This window comes from Euleptes europaea, chromosome 3 (assembly GCF_029931775.1).
Source record: "Euleptes europaea isolate rEulEur1 chromosome 3, rEulEur1.hap1, whole genome shotgun sequence".
NCBI classification, from domain to species: domain Eukaryota; kingdom Metazoa; phylum Chordata; class Lepidosauria; order Squamata; family Sphaerodactylidae; genus Euleptes; species Euleptes europaea.
In genome coordinates, this window is record NC_079314.1 from 99,800,224 (window position 1) to 99,818,911 (window position 18,688).

Genomic DNA, 18,688 nt, shown 5'->3' on the forward strand with positions numbered 1-18,688 from the left:
ATCTAGTAAACAGTACAGTATAAACAATGAAAGAAAGAAAAAACTATCTTAAGATTTCACAGGTAATTAAATTAATATCTTACTACCTAAATAGAGAGCATCCCTTCCTGCAGAATTCCAATTTATTACATCTGTATTCTCTTTATGAAAACTCCCTCCTGAACAGTTCCGTTTTACACATTTTCAGAAACGATAGAAGTGCAGGAAACTTGTCAGGTAGGTTATTCCACCAGGTCAGGGACAAGACAGAAAAAGGTCAGGTACAGGCTGCTGTTGCTTGTATTTTTTTGCAAAGTGACACAATCAGGAGGCTTTTCTCAGATGAGCAAGACTATTTCAAGTAGAGTACATTGAGAAAGGCGGTCCTAGGTCATGAAGTTCTTTGTAGATAATAACCACCACCTTGAATTGAAATTGGGAGCTCACTGGTAACCAATGGAGCAACTGCAAGATATGTGTAATGTGCATTCTCCACATTAACTCCCAATAGCAAACGAGCTGTAGCATTCTACAGCAGCTGGAGTTTCTGAGTTATCTTCAAGAGCAGACCCCATTACAATAGTCTAGCCTCAAGTTTACCATGACATGGATCCTTGTGGCCAGGTCAAGGTACGGAGCCATCATCTTGGCTAAATGAAGATGGAAGAAAGCAATTTTCATGGTAGAATTAACTTGCTTCTCCAGCAAGAATCCTGTGTCCAGAATAACCACCAGAATGTTAACTGAGTCAGCAAGGGACAGCTGAACACCATCCAGTGTAGGAAGCATAACACCCTGCTCTAAGACCTCAGCTTTCCCACCCAGCACCGCCTCTGTCTAGTCAGGATTCAGTTTCAATGTGCTCATCTTTAGTCATTTAACAACAACAGCCAAGTGCTAGTCCAGCACAGCTACACCAAATTCAGGCAGCCTAGAAAAACAAACATACAGCTGGATACAGTCATCATATTGATGGCACCCATCTCCATTACTATGAATGATCTCTCCCAAGGGATTTGAAGAAGAGTTGGTTTTTATATGCCGACTTTCTCCACCACTTAAGCAAGAATCAAACTGGCTTACAATCACCTTCCCTCCCCCTCCCCACAACAGACACCTTGTGAGGTAGGTGGGGCTGAGAGAGCTCTAAGAGAGCTGTGACTAGCCCAAGGGCACCCAGCTGGTTTCATGTGTAGGAGTGGGGAAACCAACCCGGTTCACCAAATTAGTGTCTGCCGCTCATGTGGAGAAGTCGGGAATCAAACCCAGTTCTCCAGATTAGAGTTCACCGCTCCTAATCACCGCTCTTAACCACTACACCACGCTGGATGAACAGCATGAGAGATAAAACTGGGCCTTGTGGGACCTCACTGCACAGGCCCCACACAAGTGACCTCCAACATCAACCCTCATAGTCCCATATGAAAGAACTATTTAAAGCATTCCTTGATACCTACTTCTGTCTCTAGACATCTTAACAGAATGACACAGTCCAACAAAGAATCACACCCCGTGTCCACATTCAGATGAAGATCATTAACTAACACCATCCTAGCACAGTCTCTGTCCCACAGCTAGTTCTGAAACTTGATTGAAAGGGATCTAGACCAGATGTGCCCTCTTGAAAGACATATTTATGAAATTAGTTTAAGTAAATAAGTTATAATTATGAAAGTATAAGTGTTTTAAATAAATAACATAACATAAATATAGAACTATACATGCTAGTGAGAGAATCAGTCTGTTGAACCCAAGCACATACATGTTTGCAGCAAACAAATGATTCATTGCTTGGACTTAGAAACACTCTTCATATGGTTACAGTAGTAAGGGCAATCAGCAGATTTATATACTCTGCTGGAAATAAAAAGTGAAAAGCTGACCCCTTTAACAACACACAGTATACAATCATATACACAATAAAGGCAAAGTGTGCAATCAAGTCACCACCAACTTATGGCGACCCCCACAAAGGGATTTCAAGGCAAGAGACAAACAACAACAACAAGAAGAAGAATTGGTTTTTATACCCTGCTTTTCCTCTACCTTTAAGGAGTCTCAAAGCGGCTCACAATCGCCTTCTCTTCCGCTCCCCACAACAGACACCTTCTAAGGTAGGTGGGGCTGAGAGAGTTCTGAGACTAGCCCAAGGTCACCCAGTAGGCTTCATGTGGAGGAGTGGGGAAACAAACCTGTTTCACCAGATTAGAGTCCACTGCTCTTAACCACTATACCATATTGGCTTGCCACTGCCTTACTCTGCATAGCAACCTCTGTCTTTCTTGGTAGTCTCCCATCCAAATACTAACCAGGACCAACCATGCAGAGCTTCCAAGATCTCACAAGACCAGGCTAGCTTAGGCTACATAGGCTGCACATATGTGATATTAAGGGCACTTTCACACAGCCCAAATAATGCACTTTCAATCCACTTTCAGTGCACCTTAATGATCGTTTGCAAGTGAAATTTGCCAGTTCACCTTCAAAGTGCATTGAAAATGGATTGAAAGTGCATTATTTGGCTGTGTGAAAGTGCCCATTGTGTGGACAACATTAATCACAATTAAACAATAAACCATGAAAATATACTGTATGTTTCTATAGTATATACTGGGATGTGGAATAGTATAGTATAGCTGAATTTTGTCAGATCTTGGAAAAGCAGGGTCGGTACTTGGATGGGAGACTACCAAGGAAGACTTTGCAGAGGAAGGCAATGGCAAACCACCTCTGCTTAATAACCTCCCTTGAAAACCTTACAGTCGCCATAAGTCAGCTGTGATTTGATGGCACTTAGAATCATAGAGTTGGAAGGTACCACCAGGGTCATCTAGTCTAACCCCCTACACAATGCAGGAATTTCACAACCACCTCCCCCACACACACCCCAGTGACTCCCTACTCCATGCCCAGAAGATGGCCAAGATGCCCTCCCTCTCATGATCTGCCTAAGGTCATAGGGGGTGTCGTCATATGGAACCTTATCAAAAGCCTTTCTGAAATCAAGATAAACTATGTCTACAGCATTCCCCTGATCCAGCAAGGTAGTTACTGTTACAGGCTTTGACATATTAGGGCATATAAACTACTGTATTAATGTTGTACATGTGCAGAATTGTTCAATGTAAAACCCTAACAGCTCATAAAAGCCCATTTAAAAAGATACAAGCCTGAGCATTCTTGGCCAAGGACAAATGTGACAAGCCAGAACAATGCTTGCCCTTTATCCTTGAAAGACTTAAATGTCACCTAGATTAATGCTCATCCTTTATCCTTGAAGGACCTAAAACACTGCTTGCATTCTATCCTTGAAGTGTGGTGCAGGAATTCCACTTGTATTCCTGTACTAAAAGGACATCACCTTCACATATTTTGCTGACTAATGAACTGTAACATTATATTGGGTTTTAATATGATAAAATGATGGTAGAAACTTATAAATAGGTTCATTTTATTCGTATTATCCAGGAGATGAGAATGATGGTAAAATTATTTTATTCGTATTATCCAGGAGATGAGAATGATGGTAAAATTATAGAGAGATAACAAGACTCAAAACTAACTGTTTAAGGTTTAGCAAAATATCCTGGTGGAAGGGGAAGTCCTTATATGGTAGTCTAAAGGGAAGCCACAGAGCATGTGCAGTACAACCGTAACCTGCTCGAGCTCAAGGTTCAAGCCTATTGAAGGTGACTTAAACAATACAAATAAAGGCACAGAAGGGCTAGAATCTCAGACCCCTCTCAGAGGGTCTCAGAACATTGACTATTGAGTATGTATGGATTTAAATATATTATTCTAGATATTGTGAATCAGAATTTTTGAACTAAATCAGACTTTTAACTGTTATAGTATAAGTATTGGATTTTAAAACTGAATAGTATGTAGAACTTGCTTGCTTTATAGTATACATTGTTACTGAATTTTAAGACTTTGTAATACTTGCATATACACATATATACATTAAATTACATTGAAGCAATTCAATAAAAAGACTCATTTTTATGTGAGTAAAGTAGTTGAGTCCTGCTTAGTGGGTGACTAACTGAATAAGATAACATACCACTTCTCAGGAAGTGATTGATTCTAAGAGTATAGTCATCTGAAACACACTGACCTGCTTTCTCAAAAAAGGAGATAAAATTAATCTGACATGACTTGTTCTTGAGAAACTCTTGCTGGCTCTTAGTAATCAGAACCCTCCTTTCTAAATGCTCAAGGACTGACTGTTTGATGATTCCTTCTAAAAAATTTCCAGGTATAGACATCAAGCTGATGGGTCGGTAGTTACCCGGATCCTCCTTTTTCCCTTTCTTGAAGATGGGGACAACATTTGCCTGCCTCCAATCTTCTGGCACCTCACCTGTTCTCCAAGACTTCTCAAAAATAATGGACAGAGGCTCAGAAATTACATCTGCAAATTCTTTAAGTACCCTTGGATGCAATTCATCAGGCCCTGAGGACTTTGTTTCATTTCAAGAAACGAGGTGTTTGTTCACTACCCCTATGCCAATCCTAGGCTGCAACTCCCTTCCCTTATCATGTTGACCACCATTGAGCCATGCTGAGCACCATTTCCCTCGCAAGAAAACACACAGTATATATTGAGATTATCTAACACTGTAGCTTGTCTTAAATGAATACTCTTCATACTACACACTTCGGAGAGAGCACTGATTGAGTAAAACCTTTAGAAACCCTTTCACTCATTCCAAAAGAGAAAATAGTTTATAGTTTTTCAGGTTCCCCCCAAATCTCCAGTTTTTGCTTTGCAGAAAACTGAAAACTAAATCGGGGGAGGGGGGGGAGGAAATCAGTGTCCCTCCCCCCTGAAGGGTCCAGGCCTTACAACTCTAAGCAACCCAACTGCACACTGTCACTGTGCCTTATGTTTGAAATCTTGCTTAGACAATTCTAGCCTGAAGCAACCCTTTTTACAAAGAAAAACATGGGAAAAACCTTTTTCATAACATATGTGCCCTGAGGGGGAGGAGAGAAGGCCAGCCAGGGGAACTCATGGGGCTCCTGAAGGAATCAGCTGGGGCCTGATTCTACTGTTTATTGTATTGTAGTTTCAACTTTTTAACTGTAAACCTCCAAGGCTTTCTTGATGGAAAGGCAGCATATAAATGTATGAATAAATATACAATAGAGAAAGTCAGAGAAGGAAAAACTATAGAGTTGCTAACAGGCCTGGAGAAGGTACCTGACTTTTTCTCTCCTGAGGCTTAACTACCCAAGTGGCCATTTATTAGCATGAAAATGTTGTATTTTGTGTATATGATGTGCAAGTCCTTTGACTATTGAACATTGGTTGTGAAAAATATATATATTGTATTTTGAAATTGGAGCTTGTGCTGTTCTTCTTGTTTGAACATCCAGGTAATAGCTGGAGATCTCTTGCTATTACAACAGATCTCCAGCCGATAAGAGATCAGAACACCTAGAGAAAATGGCCACTTTGGCCTTTGGACTCTATGTCATTGAAGTCCCTCCCCTTCCCAAATACCACCCTCCTCAGGGTCTGCCCAAAAAACCTCCCACTGGTGGGAGGAGAAGAAGAAGAAGAAGAAGAAAAAGAGTTGGTTTTTATATGCTGACTTTTTCTACCACTTAAAGGGGAATCAAACTGGCTTACAATCACCTTCCCTTCCCCTCCTCACAACAGACACCCTGTGAGGTGGGTGGGGCTGAGTGTGACTAGCCCAAGGTCACCCAGCTGGCTCGCGTGCAGGAGTGGGGAAACAAATCCAGTCCACCAGATTAGCCTCTGCCGCTCATGTGGAGGAGTGGGGAATCAAACCTGGTTCTCCAGATCAGACTCCATCGCTCCAAACCACCACTCTTAACCACTACACCATGCTGGCTCTCCAGGGACCTGACAACCCTAGACCTTGCTCAGGTTCAAATCTCCAGGTATTTCCCAACCCAGAGCTGGCAACCCTATTTGGAGGACAGCTCCCAATTCAACAGGCTCTTGCACCTATCAGAAGATCGCACCATGAGGGTCAAGGAAAGACTGAGAAAGCCACCTGGCAATGATACAAAGGTTGCATTGCACTGGCTGGTTCGCCCAGAGGAATCACCTCCTCAGCTATTGTTAACCAGGAGCAAAAAAGAAAAAAAGAAGGCTCTCCCTTAGAGGCAAGCCCAGTGCCACCATTAGGCGAACCAGGCGGTCGCCTAGGGTGCAGACCTCAGAGGGTTGCAGAACTGGCCTGAGGGGTACCGTTTTATTCCGATTAGTTTCTTGAAAAAAATGCAACTGACAGTTTACATTTTTTAGTTTAAGATAAGTACCACAACAGTGCTATGGAACATAATTAATTATAATGTCTTATAAAAAAGTTTTGTGCTTTTATTTTTTCTACAAGACATCTGTTTTTAAAAATTGGTTAGCAACGGGGGGGGGGGCACAAGTAGTTAGCCTTGCCTGGGGTGCAAAAAAGACTGGCACCAGCCCTGCTTAGAGGCAGTTATGCATGGAAGCTTTTGCCTTGAATTTGCCACTCTCTAGATGCACATTTTAAGGCACAAAGGTGAGACAAATTGGCTGTGCGTTAAACCCCTCAGTGTCAAGTGTGTAGGAAGAGTAATATATAGTCAGGAAGGGGTTGGGTTGAGCTGAATCATTGTCCTGCAAAAAATATCAAAGGTAATGTGCTAATCATTGTCCTGTAAGTATCAAGATAATGTGCTAATGAGGGTGTGGTATGTTCATATGGAACCATTGTATCCTGAAGTGATCTGTTAATGTGTGAAATCCAAAGCTAATCTGCAGGGCTATTGTGGACTGTAGTCTTTGTTAGTCTGGAGGTTTTCAGGACAGGAAGCCCAGCCTTATTCATTCTTAAACTCTCTTCTTTCCTGTTAAAAGTTGTGCTGACGTTTATGAATTTCAATGGCTTCTCTGTGCAATCTGACAAAATAGTTGGTAGAATTGTCCAGTCCTTCCGTGTCTTGGAATAAGACCCGGTGTCCTGTTTGTGAAGGCCGTGGCTCCCTTTATTGAGTCCACCCATCTCTTGTTGGGTCTTCCTCTTTTCCTGCTGCCCTCCACTTCTCCTAGCCACTTTTCCAACTTTTCCCCCTGATCTAGAGAGCGGCAAATCCAAGGCAAAGGCTAGCTCCAACTCCTCCCGACTCGACCAACCCGCCTCCTTTGAGCCATTCAGGCCTGGCCCCGGGAAGGCGGGGGGGGCGGCTCCTGCCAATCATTGCGGGGACAAACTCCCCAGCCGGGCCGGCGTTTAAATAGATGGCGAGCGGCCGCGGGCCGGGAGAGGCAGGCGGTCGGCGGCTGGTCCTTGCTCTCCCGCGCCCCCTGCCGGCGGGAGAGGCTGCCGCGCGGAGCCGCGCTCGCTGGCACAAAAGACGCCTCGCATCGGGAGGGCAGCCTGCGCGCAGCGCCATGACCCTCGCCGCGGAGCAGCACCGCCTGCGCCTGAGCGATGGCAACAGCATCCCGCTGATCGGGCTCGGCACCTATGCCGACCCCAAAAAGGTAACCCCCCGGGGCTTCTCTGTGGCATGACCCTCGACCTATGGGTAGGGTTTCCTTGCTTTTCATATCTCCCCCCACCTTTTCATACCACCACCATCCCCACCTTCCCAGTCTCTGATGAGCATGGGGTTCCTGCCTTGCAGAGCGATCCTGTGCATGCTTGCTCAGAAGGCACCTCCTCACCCTGGGGTAGAAGGGAGGCTTTGCAATGTGGGGGAAGAGTGTACTTCGCGAAAGTCTGATCTCAATCTGCGGCCTTTGACCAAAGCTCGGCTGGGCAGAAATCAATACAATGGAAGGTGAAATGTGCGTGTTCTCCCTCGCCTGACGATCCGTGCATGCTGCATAAAAGTAATCCTGCTGGGTTCAATGGAATTTCTTTCCTCCTACTGTCTTGTGCCTTTTGTATTGTTCCATCTTTCATGAAGCTCAAGGTGGAGGAGGAGAGATTCCACCACCATCCCCACCTTCCCAGTCTCTGATGAGCATGGGATTCCTGGCTTGCAGAGCGATCCTGTGCATGCTTGCTCAGAAGGAACCTCCTCACCCTGGGGTAGAAGGGAGGCTTTGAAATGTAGGGGAAGAGTGTACTTCGCGAAAGTCTGATCTCAATCTGCGGCCTTTGACCAAAGCTCGGCTGGGCAGAAATCAATACAATGGAAGGTGAAATGTGCGTGTTCTCCCTCGCCTGGCGATCCGTGCATGCGGCATAAAAGTAATCCTGCTGGGCTCAATGGAATTTCTTTCCTCCTACTGTCTTGTGCCTTTTGTATTGTTCCATCTTTCATGAAGCTCAAGGTGGAGGAAGAGAGATTCCACTGAGACGCTGGTCAGCCCCAGAACCTGCTTAGATTCACCCCCGGGGGGCTGCCCCCTAATACTTTCGCATTCTAGGGAGCCCATAAAGTGGGGCTTACTTCTGAGTCAAGGGTCAGGCTGCGAGTGGGATATAGGAATGTGGTGGTAAGGTATGACATGGATAGTTTAAAGTGCATGCTTCGCTCCCTCTCGTGAAAAGCAAGACGCATTCAACTTGGTGCAGATGGGTGACTTTCTACCCATAGCATTTAGAGTGAGGCTGGAAAAGAGATAGAATCATAGATCTGGAAGGGACCACCAGGGTCATCTAGTCCAACCCCTCACAATGCAGGAAATTCCGAACTACCTCCCCCACACACACCCAGTGACCCCTACTCCATGCCCAGAAGATGCCCAAGATGCCCTCCCTCTCATGAACTGCCTAAGGTAATAGAATCAGCATTGCTGACAGATGGCCATCTAGCCTCTGCTTAACCACCTCCCGAGGAAGCCTGTTCCACTGAGGAACCGCTCTAACTGTTAGAGAAGATTCTTTCTAATGTCTAGATGGAAACTCTTTTGATTTAATTTTAACCCGTTGGTTTTGGTCTGACCTTCTGGGGCAACAGAAAACCCCTCAGCACCATCCTCTATATGACAGCCCTTCAAGTACTTGAAGATGGTTATCATATCCCCTCTCAGTCTTCTCTGAGTTGACATTTGGCTCTTGGGAGCATCTTCGTCGCAGGGGTGTAGATCTAGGGGGAGGATGCGGTGGGGAATGTGCTGGAAATATCCTTCAACACATTACTGGTGTCTTGCCTAGGAGTGCTCCTGTTTGCCACCCATGATGCTTCTGGAAATGTGTCCGCAAGATGTTAGTTTTGTCTTTGAATCCAAGCAGCTGCCCTGTGTCATGACCAAGCTTCCTAAAACTGCTGTCCTAGGAAGTAAGTCCTGTGTAAAAGGAACGGGGCTTGCTTCCGAATTAAGGATTTGCATGTTAATTGGGTTTCAGAATGTTTCTCAAACTTCTTAAGAGGAAGAATCATTCCTGGCTACTACTGTGTGTATTACAAGCATGCAGCATAACCACGCAGGGTGGTTCTGTCACAATCCAGCTCTTGTACATAAAAGGTTAATTGATTTCCAATTGAATGCTTAGCAGATGTGATTGGCATCTAAACAATGCTCCAGTAAACAGCATCGCAGCTGATGTAATGAGCCAATTTAGTTGGTGGTGTTTGATTTGGGATGGTGTAAAAGTTGCTCACCTGGGTGCCGTAGCCCATCATGTGACAGACAATCATGACATGAACCAACTTCTTTGTGTGTTTGTGAGGATGCCCTTGCAAACATGTGGTTTGGTGTGATATCTCTTCCAGGTTGTAGGCTTTATTTGTTCTAAGCAAAAAATTTTGGCACCCAGCTTCTTGGCTTGATCAAATGAAGTTTGTGGGTGGACAGAGTCTGGTAGGAGGGCGGAGGGATTTCCTTTTTCTTTGTTTAAAGGAGGGAAGTACATGCCTCTGTTCCTGGAGGTTATGCGCACCCCTTCTTCAAAGAACCATTTCTAAAAGACACCCCATGTCCCTACACCCCACATCCCTACACACACACACACTCAGATTCCAAAAACAAGTACGTGAGAAAGGGCTCTTGTTCTTTTTGTCTTTTAAAGGCATTTGTCACTAGCACAGCGGCCAGGATGCTTAGCTTGGGAAGAAGTTTTTTAAAAAAAACCTTAAAGCAAATTATTGATGGGAAATGGTGGTAACGTCTTCTTATACAATTTTGTGAGGGGATGAATTGCCACCTCCCCCCACAATCCCAATCTTGTTCCTATGCATGGACAGGTGCAGCTTTTCCCATCCCTTGATCTCGGTGGCAGCAAAGGACTCTTAATAATTATGTTATGTCCCAGGCTAGCCTGACCTCGTCAGATCTCAGAAGCTAAGCAGGGTCAGCCCTGGTTAGTATGTGGATGGGAGACCACCAAGGAATACCAGGGTTGCTGTGCAGAGGAAGGCACTGGCAAACCACCTCTGAATGTCTCTTGCCTTGAAAACCCTATTGGGTTGCCATAAGTCTGCTGCAACTTGGCGGCACTTTACACACACACAATAACGTTATATGCTCTAGGCTGCTGTTAAAGTCACCAGAGTGGGGACTGCAAAAACCTTGGCAACCTGACTTAATCACGACGTCTTGTGTTGGACAAGAGGTGCCCATAAAGCCCTGTGCCACAGATGAAACGGCACCAGCTTATTGAAACTGGTGTGGTAGCAAGCAGACGCGAAATCAGACCTTTCCCCCAGAAAAGAAACACAGGGTTGTTACTTCTCTTTCATCAAAAGAAAGCTTCTTGAGCAGCAGCTGCACATATACCTATCCCCCCCCCCTCCAGTTAATCGGAAAAGGCATCCATATGGACCCCATTCTCTGGCTGGCAGCCTGCCTGCTATTGATTTTAGTTAAAAGATGCTAAATGGGGAAGGAATCTGAGAAGGAACTCGGTCATTTTAGCATCGTCAGCATCTTTGGTTTAGGCTGGTGTTCCTAGAAATCTGGATGGCAGTCCTCAGGTTGTAAAGTGCAGGGAAGCCGAAAGTTGATTAAAAACCAACCTTCTTGGACAGGCATTGGATCAATTCAGAAAACATCTTTAGGGCTGCCTTTGTACTTTTTTTTTCACACACTGGTAGCAGGATCAGGAGTAGACTGTAAGCACCTTGGGGATGAGACTTCCCAAGGGACAGGTGCTGTGGACCAGAGGCTGTTTGGGCCAGAAGGAGATAGAGATCTCCCTCACCCCCCATACCCCTTCCGAAGCTTTGTTTTACCCCCCAATCAGACCTGCTGCGCTGAGCAAATATAAAAGGCGCATAAATTGTGTGAGAGTCTGCTACAGCTGGCTCAGATGCTTTCAAAGGACTGTTCTGGCAACAAAAGACTGGATTCCAAGAGCTCAATTCCCAGGGCTCTGGGATCTCCAAATACCAGACCAGCCATCGGAATAGTCCCTCCCAAGCGTCCGTGTGCCCCTTGGTGTCATGTGTGTACACGCTTAACCCCCTTTAACTGACCTAAAATATATTGCAGCATTCCTGATGCTTATATTCTACTCTTGTTTCACCCACATTTCAAAACATGGCTTAGATTAGACAGAGGATTCATGCGCTTTGTGAGTGTACACCTGTTCACATGCAGAGCATGGGGTTTGGGGGGGGGGGTTAAAAGAGAAAATCTAAATCAAGGAGAAGAAGAGCTGTTTTTTATATGCCAACTTTCTCTACCACTTAAGGGAGACTCAAACTGGCTTACAATCCCCTTCCCTTCCCCTCCCCACAACAGAAACCCTGTGAGGTAGGTGGGGCTGAGAGGGCTCTAACAGAGCTATGTCTTGCCCAAGGTCACCCAGCTGGCTTCGTGTGTAGGAGTGGGGAAACAAATCCAGATCACCAGATTAGCCTCTGCTGCTCATGTGGAGGAGTGGGGAATTGAACCAAGTTCTCCATATCAGACTCCACCGCAACCCCTACCCTTCCTTACTGTACGCTGTTGCTTTTAATATATGTTGGAAGGCCAGCATGGTGTAGTGGGCAGAGTGTCAGACTAGGATAGTATAATCATAGAGTTGGAAGGTACCATCAGGGTCATCTAGTCCAACCCTTCACAATGCAGGAAATTCACAACTACCTCCCCCACACATACCCCCAGTGACCCCCTACTCCATGCCCAGAAGATGCCCAAGATGCCCTCCCTCTCATGATTTGCCTAAGGTCATAGAATCAACATTGCTGACAGATGGCCATCTAGCCTCTGCTTAAAAATCTCCAGGATCTGGGAGACCTAGGTTCAAATCCCCACTCCACCATAGTAGCTCACTGGGTGACCTTGGGCCAGTGACACACTGTCAGCCTAACTTACTTCACAGGGCTGTTGTGAGTATAAAATGCCAGAGAAGAGAATGATGTGAGATGCTTTGGGTCCCACTGGTGGGGTAAAAATAAAGTAAATAAATAAATATGTGGTGAATGAACGAGCCACCCTATGAACTTGCCTTTCTTGATTATGGCAACTTTCCTACACACTGAATTATGCACTTTGACTCCACTTTCAGTGCACTTTGCAAATGGTCACATCATGAGACAAGAGTCACTGTAAAAGACAGACATGCTAGGAAAAGTTGAGGGCAGCAGGAAAAGAGGAAGACCCAACAAGAGATGGATGGACTCAATAAAGGAAGCCACAGCCCTCAATTTGCAAGATCTGAGCAGGCTGTCAAAGATAGGACATTTTGGAGGACTTTGATTCATAGGGTCGCCATGAGTCGGAAGCGACTTGACGGCACTTAACACACACACAAAGTGCATTATGAAGCATCTATGAAAGTGCCCTGTGTGTCCCACCATACAGCTGTTTGTGCCCCTCCTCAATTTATTTATTGACCATCAGTGTGATGTAGTAGTTAGAGTGTTGGATGAGGATTTGGGAGACCCAGGTTCAGATCCTCATTCTGTGATGAAGGTTGCTGGGTGACCTCTGGCCAGTCACAGGTTTTCAGCCTGATCTACCTTGCAGGTAAGAACCATGGATGACAACCTGAGATCCTTGGAGGAAAGATAAGCTAAAACTGTGATAGAGCTCTCTCCATCTTGCGCTTGGAACTAAAAGCCTGAGGGCAACAGGAGAAAGGAGTGTTAAAATGCACACTTTCTTGTATGTTTTGATCCCACTCCCTTTATTGGGTATGCTGGCGACAATGTGTGTGTACTGGAGCATTTGCCAGCAAACACTTCTGGGTAAATAAGATCAAAGCAAAATCCACTTGAACGATTACCTTGGAGGCCGAGCAAGAAAGAGAGCAAGCTCTTACTTAATTCCAGAGCGGTGGTGTTTTCGGTCTGTGAACGGCGAAAACAAAAAGGTGTCTTGTGGCAGATTTATTGTGGTATGCGCCTTCATGGACTACAGCTCACATCTTTGGATGGCAGTGAGCCCCAGTGAACAAAAATCTTATAAACCTGTCATTCTTCAAGATACCACAAGGGTGGTTTTGCTTTTTTTAATGGTTTACTAGGAATAATACAAAGGGGCAAACTGATATTCTGTACCTTTGGAAGCTATACAACAGCCAAAGAAATGGCAGAATCAGATCCCTCCAGCACTGGGGAAGGGGACCTTTTGAAGTTCAGCCCAGCAGGCAGCTGTATGACTGTACATCTCTCACTAGGGTTGCCAACCTCCAGGTGGTACTGGGACTAAATATGATTTTAACAATAGATAACAATGAGTCTAGTAAATCACTAATAGTAACTATTTCAAATTATATCAGATGTAAAGATCCACAAGCTATTACATTCCCATAGAAAATTTTAAAAAATATTTGTATATGCCAATGAATTGCAATATAGATGTAATTACTTAACACATCAATATGACAACATGTATAACAAATACCAAAATGTTATACAACAGCGCACAGGCAAACTGAGCCAGTTAACAGATAATATAAGTTTTTCAAACCAGCGCTGACACGAAGAACGTCGCTTATACGAAAAATAGCCGTTTGCAATCAATTTGTAAATAAAGCTCTACAAATAAGCTAATAACGAAAAGCGGCATTTGCACCACAGTATAGCAGGTAATACTGTGTAATACTGTGTTATTGCAAAATTATAGAGAATGGTAAGCGAGACAGGCAACCAGTGTGAGACCCATTTCACATTCAAGTGTCTTCAGTAGCAGAAATATTTCGCTGCAACATCACAAGCCACGCTCAGCGCTGAAGATTGCACACAGAACAGTACTTGATGGGTAAATTCACACCACTGATTAAAGTGCATCCCATATAATCCACGGATAGCATCCTAGCCAGTCTCAGGAATCCTGTTTATAAATTGATTGCAAACTGCTATTTTTTGTATAAGCGCTGGTTTGAAAAGCTTATATTGGTCATTTATGGATGGGAGTTTTACCTGAGGTTCGTTGCTGGCTGGACTCACACTTTTCTGTTGGGAATCTCTGAATGGCCATTTCCCAAGCTCAAATCAAGAACCGCCTCTTTAAACGCTGCTCTGTAATTGGTTTGTGTTTCCTAGATTACAGCAAAGCTTTTGACTGTGTGGACCATGAAAAGCTGTGGCTGGTTTTAAAGGAAATGGGTGTGCCACTACATCCGATCGTTTTGATGCACAACCTGTACTCTGGACGAGAGGCCACAGTTAGAACAGAATATGGAGAAATGGAATGGTTTCCAATTGGCAAAGGTGTCAGACAAGGATGTATTTTATCTCCCTATCTCTTCAATCTATATGCAGAACATATAATTAGGAAAGCTGGATTAGATTTAGATGAAGGTGGAGTGAAAATTGGACGGAGGAACATTTTGAGATATGCCGATGATACTACATTACTGGCGGAAAGTAGCGAAGACTTGAAACAACTACTGCTGAAAGTTAAAAGAGAAAGTGCTAAAGCAGGACTACAGCTGAACATCAAAAAGACAAAAGTAATGACTACAGAAGAATTACACAACTTTAAGGTTGACAATGAGGAAATTGAAATTGTTGAAGACTTTCTATTCCTTGGATCCATCATCAACCAAAAGGGAGACTGTAGCCAAGATATCAGAAGGAGATTGAGACTGGGAAGGGCAGCCATGAAGGAGCTAGAAAAGATTCTGAAGTGCAAGGATGTGTCACTGACTACCAAGATTAAGTTAATTCAGGCCATCGTATTCCCTATTACTATGTAAGGGTGTGAAAGCTGGACATTGAAGAAAGCTGATAGGAAGAAAGTAGACTCCTTTGAAATGTGGTGTTGGAGGAGAGTGTTATGGGTTATCAGTGGGTTATAGATCAAATCAAGCCTGAACTGACCCTAGAAGCTAAAATGACTAAACTGAGGCTGTCGTATTTTGGTCACATTATGAGAAGACAAGAGTCCCTGGAAAAGACAGTCCTGCTAGGAAAAGTTGAGGGCAGCAGGAAAAGAGGATGACCCAACAAGAGATGGATTGACTCATAAAGGAAGCCACAGTCCTCAGTTTGCAAGATCTGAGCAAGGCTGTCAAAGATAAGACGTTTTGAAGGACACTGATTCATAGGGTCGCCATGAGTTGGAAGCAACTTGACGGCGCTCAACACACACAATTGGCTTACTTCGCAGTGCTCACCGTGAGAAAAGATGTTCTCTCCCCCCCCCTGCAACCCAACTGCCACATAAAAAGCATTTTATGACAAAGAACAAAAAACAAAGCAATCTGAAAAGTGTGTGGGGGGAATAAAATCCAAGCCTTGTTTTTAAAAAGCCTTTATTTTGCTCTGAAACAGCTCCAAGGTAGCAGGAAGCACTTGAATCCCCGCCTCTTTACACACTGCTTTATGACTGGCTGTGAGAGGAGCCAATCTTCTGTTTCCCCTGCTTGACATCTGCACAGAAATTTGAGCCGGGCAGAGCTCAGAGGAGAGGGAAAAGTCAGATTAACAGAGGAATGGGAGGACCCGGGTTGGTTTTGCGTTGGAACAGCATTGAGCTACCAAGGAATGGGATATTGTGCATACTGAAAAGTTAGCTCCTGGCTGAAACAGGGAATAAAGGAGGTTACAGCGACCATGCATAGATGACCATTATCTGTTAACTGGCTCAGTTTGCCTGTGTGCTGTTGTATAACATTTTGGTATTTGTTACACATGTTGTCATATTGATGTGTTAAATAATGACATCTGTATTGCAATTCATTGGCATATATAAACATATTAAAAATTTCTATGGGAATGTATAGCTCGTGGATCTTTATATTTGAAATAATTTGAAATAGTTACTATTGGTGATTTACTAGACTCATTGTATCTATTGTTAAAATAATATTTAGTCACAGTGCTACTGTTCTGTTAAACTCCTCTTTTAGCATGAGGTTCTTGTTTTCTTCACAACCTCCAGGTGGTGGCTGGAGATCTCCTGCTATTATAACTGATCTCTAGGTGTCAGAGATCAGTTCACCTGGAGAAAATGGCCACTTTGGAGAGTGGACTATGGCATTATACCCCACTAAGGACTCTTCCCTCTCCAAACCCTGTCCTTTGCAGGCCCCACCTGCAAAATCTCCAGGTATTTCCCTACCTGGAGCTGGCAACCATACCTCTTGCCCTTTCCCCAAGGTTCTTGGAAGTAGATCAGTTCAAGAAGGAAAAATGCAATAGAAGACTGCTAGATTCCTATATAATGGAAACAATCGCAGGCCACCTCAACCCTTTGCTGTTAAACACCACCCCAGGCAGGAAGGTATTAAAATCTGGAAAAACATTTAGCCTTGGACAAACATCCAAGGGAAGGGTGTTCTATTGAGAGGTCATCTCTCTATGTCCTGGCTGAGTAAACTGGATAGCACCACCTGTGAACCAAGAAACATGCCAGAGTGGTTGGTGGAAGCAGACAAAACTCCTTCTAGGGTGTATTTTGCCCAATAATTGGTGCTGTGGCAGCTATATACATTTTTTTTAAGTCAGCAGATAGGGATTTTCTTATTGCTTTATAACCATGCAAATGCTGCCTTAGCTGACCTTTCTGCCTTTCATGCACAGAACCTCCATCAGGTCCAACACCGGGAACCCCGTAAATCTTCTTTTGGAAGGATGGAGGCTAACTTTTACCGGTCCGTTTCTTGTACCTTTAACAGAACCTGAAAAAGCACAAAGTGAGGTAGGCAAAAGATGCTTCTTCACCTACAGAATCTGTGCATTTCAAACGGCTCTTACTCGGAAGCAACTTTTGCTATCTGCAGTGAACCCTCCATTCACACCATTCTGCCCATCTTCATTTCGTGCCACTTTTGTGTGCTTCTTGCTACAGAGGTGAAGTAGGCATCACCAACCAGAGAGCACTTTTTTTTAGCCCTAAACCAGTCTTCCCCTGGAAGCTCACCTGCCAGGCACCTCCTCTGTTGTTTTTCAGGGTGCCAGAAAGTTCAATTTGCTGGGCTTTTACTTGAGGTCTTTGCTGCCTGCCCCCTTTACTGCGTGTTTTTATTGCCTTGTTTGTTGGGCTTTTGCTGGGCTTTTACTTGAGGTCTTTGCTGCCTGCCCCCTTTACTGCGTTTGTTAATTTTAGTGTTACTTGGTTTGTCTCTTTCTAGGTGTACTTTGATTATAGGGTTGCCAACCTCCAGGCACTAGCTAGAGATCTCCTGCTATTACAACTGATCTCCAGCTAATAGAGATCAGTTCACCTGGAGAAAATGGCCACTTTGGCAATTGGACTCTATGGCACTGAAGTCCCTCCCCTCCCCAAACGCCGCCCTCCTCAGGCTCCACCCCAAAAACCTCCTACCGATGGCGAAGAGGGACCAGGCAACCCTATTTGATTATGACTTGGTTTTTATTTATTTTATTGCTGCTGCATTCTTGGGTGTGTTTTCTATTTTATGCTATTATTTGCTTATTTTGTGATTTATTGCTGTGGTTTATCTTAAATTGCTATTGATTGTTTTATCACTTAATGTGTTTTAAAAATGTTGTAAGCCATCTCAAGCTGTTTTCCAAAGAGGTGGCTAAAAATAACCTAACTGAAAGTTTTCTTGAGGGTCGCAGTTTTTAAGGGGGGGGGGTTTTCTAATCTACTCAGATACTGATCAGCAGAGATTGCCTCCTCTGAGTGAAGAGGTTTTTAGGGTAGTATTTTCCCAGTAAAGGAAACAATTGTTAGAAAGGAAGAATCTTTTTGAGCTTCAATAACAGGAAGAAGGGGAGATAGAAACCTGAGGTTCAGGGTGGGTGGGGGAGGTGTCTACGGAATTTCTCATATTGTGTTTATACTAGAAATGTCATGCAGGGGTAGTTAATGGAAAGTTTAAGCCCCCTGTTCATGTACAAACAAGAATAATAGAATTCAAGGACTGGAACCTGGGAATCTTTGTATAGTCTAAACCAGCCCCTTAAAAACTGAGGAGGGCTTATACCACAAATTGTCCTTGACAGATGTTTACCTACCTGGCTCTTAAAACCTATAATGGAAATTTTTCATCAGACTTAAAGCCCACTTTAAATAGGCAAAATAGGCTTGTATTCGGAAACACTTCTAAAAATTTAACCCATCTCTCCAACTTCCCACCATCCCCATGTGAAATGTGTGCCTTTAATGGTCGCCCAACAGCTCTTCTTATCTCTGCACTAGTTGGATTTCTGCCTGTCAAGGAATCTGCAGAGAAGTGGCAGCCTAGATGATTTTTTTTTTTTTGCAATTGCTTGCTTTTCGTGGCAGCCTTTCAAATAGCAGGACACGGAGGTGTGCCCACTCAAATTTTATGTTGGTTTAGCGTACTTGATTCCTTTTTAAGTTTAATTCATTCTCCTCCACTTGCCTTGAAATCCCATTTATCACAGTGAAATTTCTCAAAATTACATA

At 44.1% G+C, this 18,688-nt stretch overlaps 1 protein-coding gene across 1 annotated transcript in view; it reads left to right on the forward strand.

Moving 5' to 3' along the window:
* Positions 1-7,390: 7,390 nt before the first annotated feature.
* Positions 7,391-18,688, forward strand: part of AKR1D1 (aldo-keto reductase family 1 member D1) — a 36,414-nt gene continuing 25,116 nt past the window's right edge. Inside the window, exon 1 of the mRNA XM_056846577.1 lies at positions 7,391-7,483. Coding sequence (XP_056702555.1) covers positions 7,391-7,483 — 93 coding nt within the window. The remainder of the gene's footprint in view (positions 7,484-18,688) is intronic.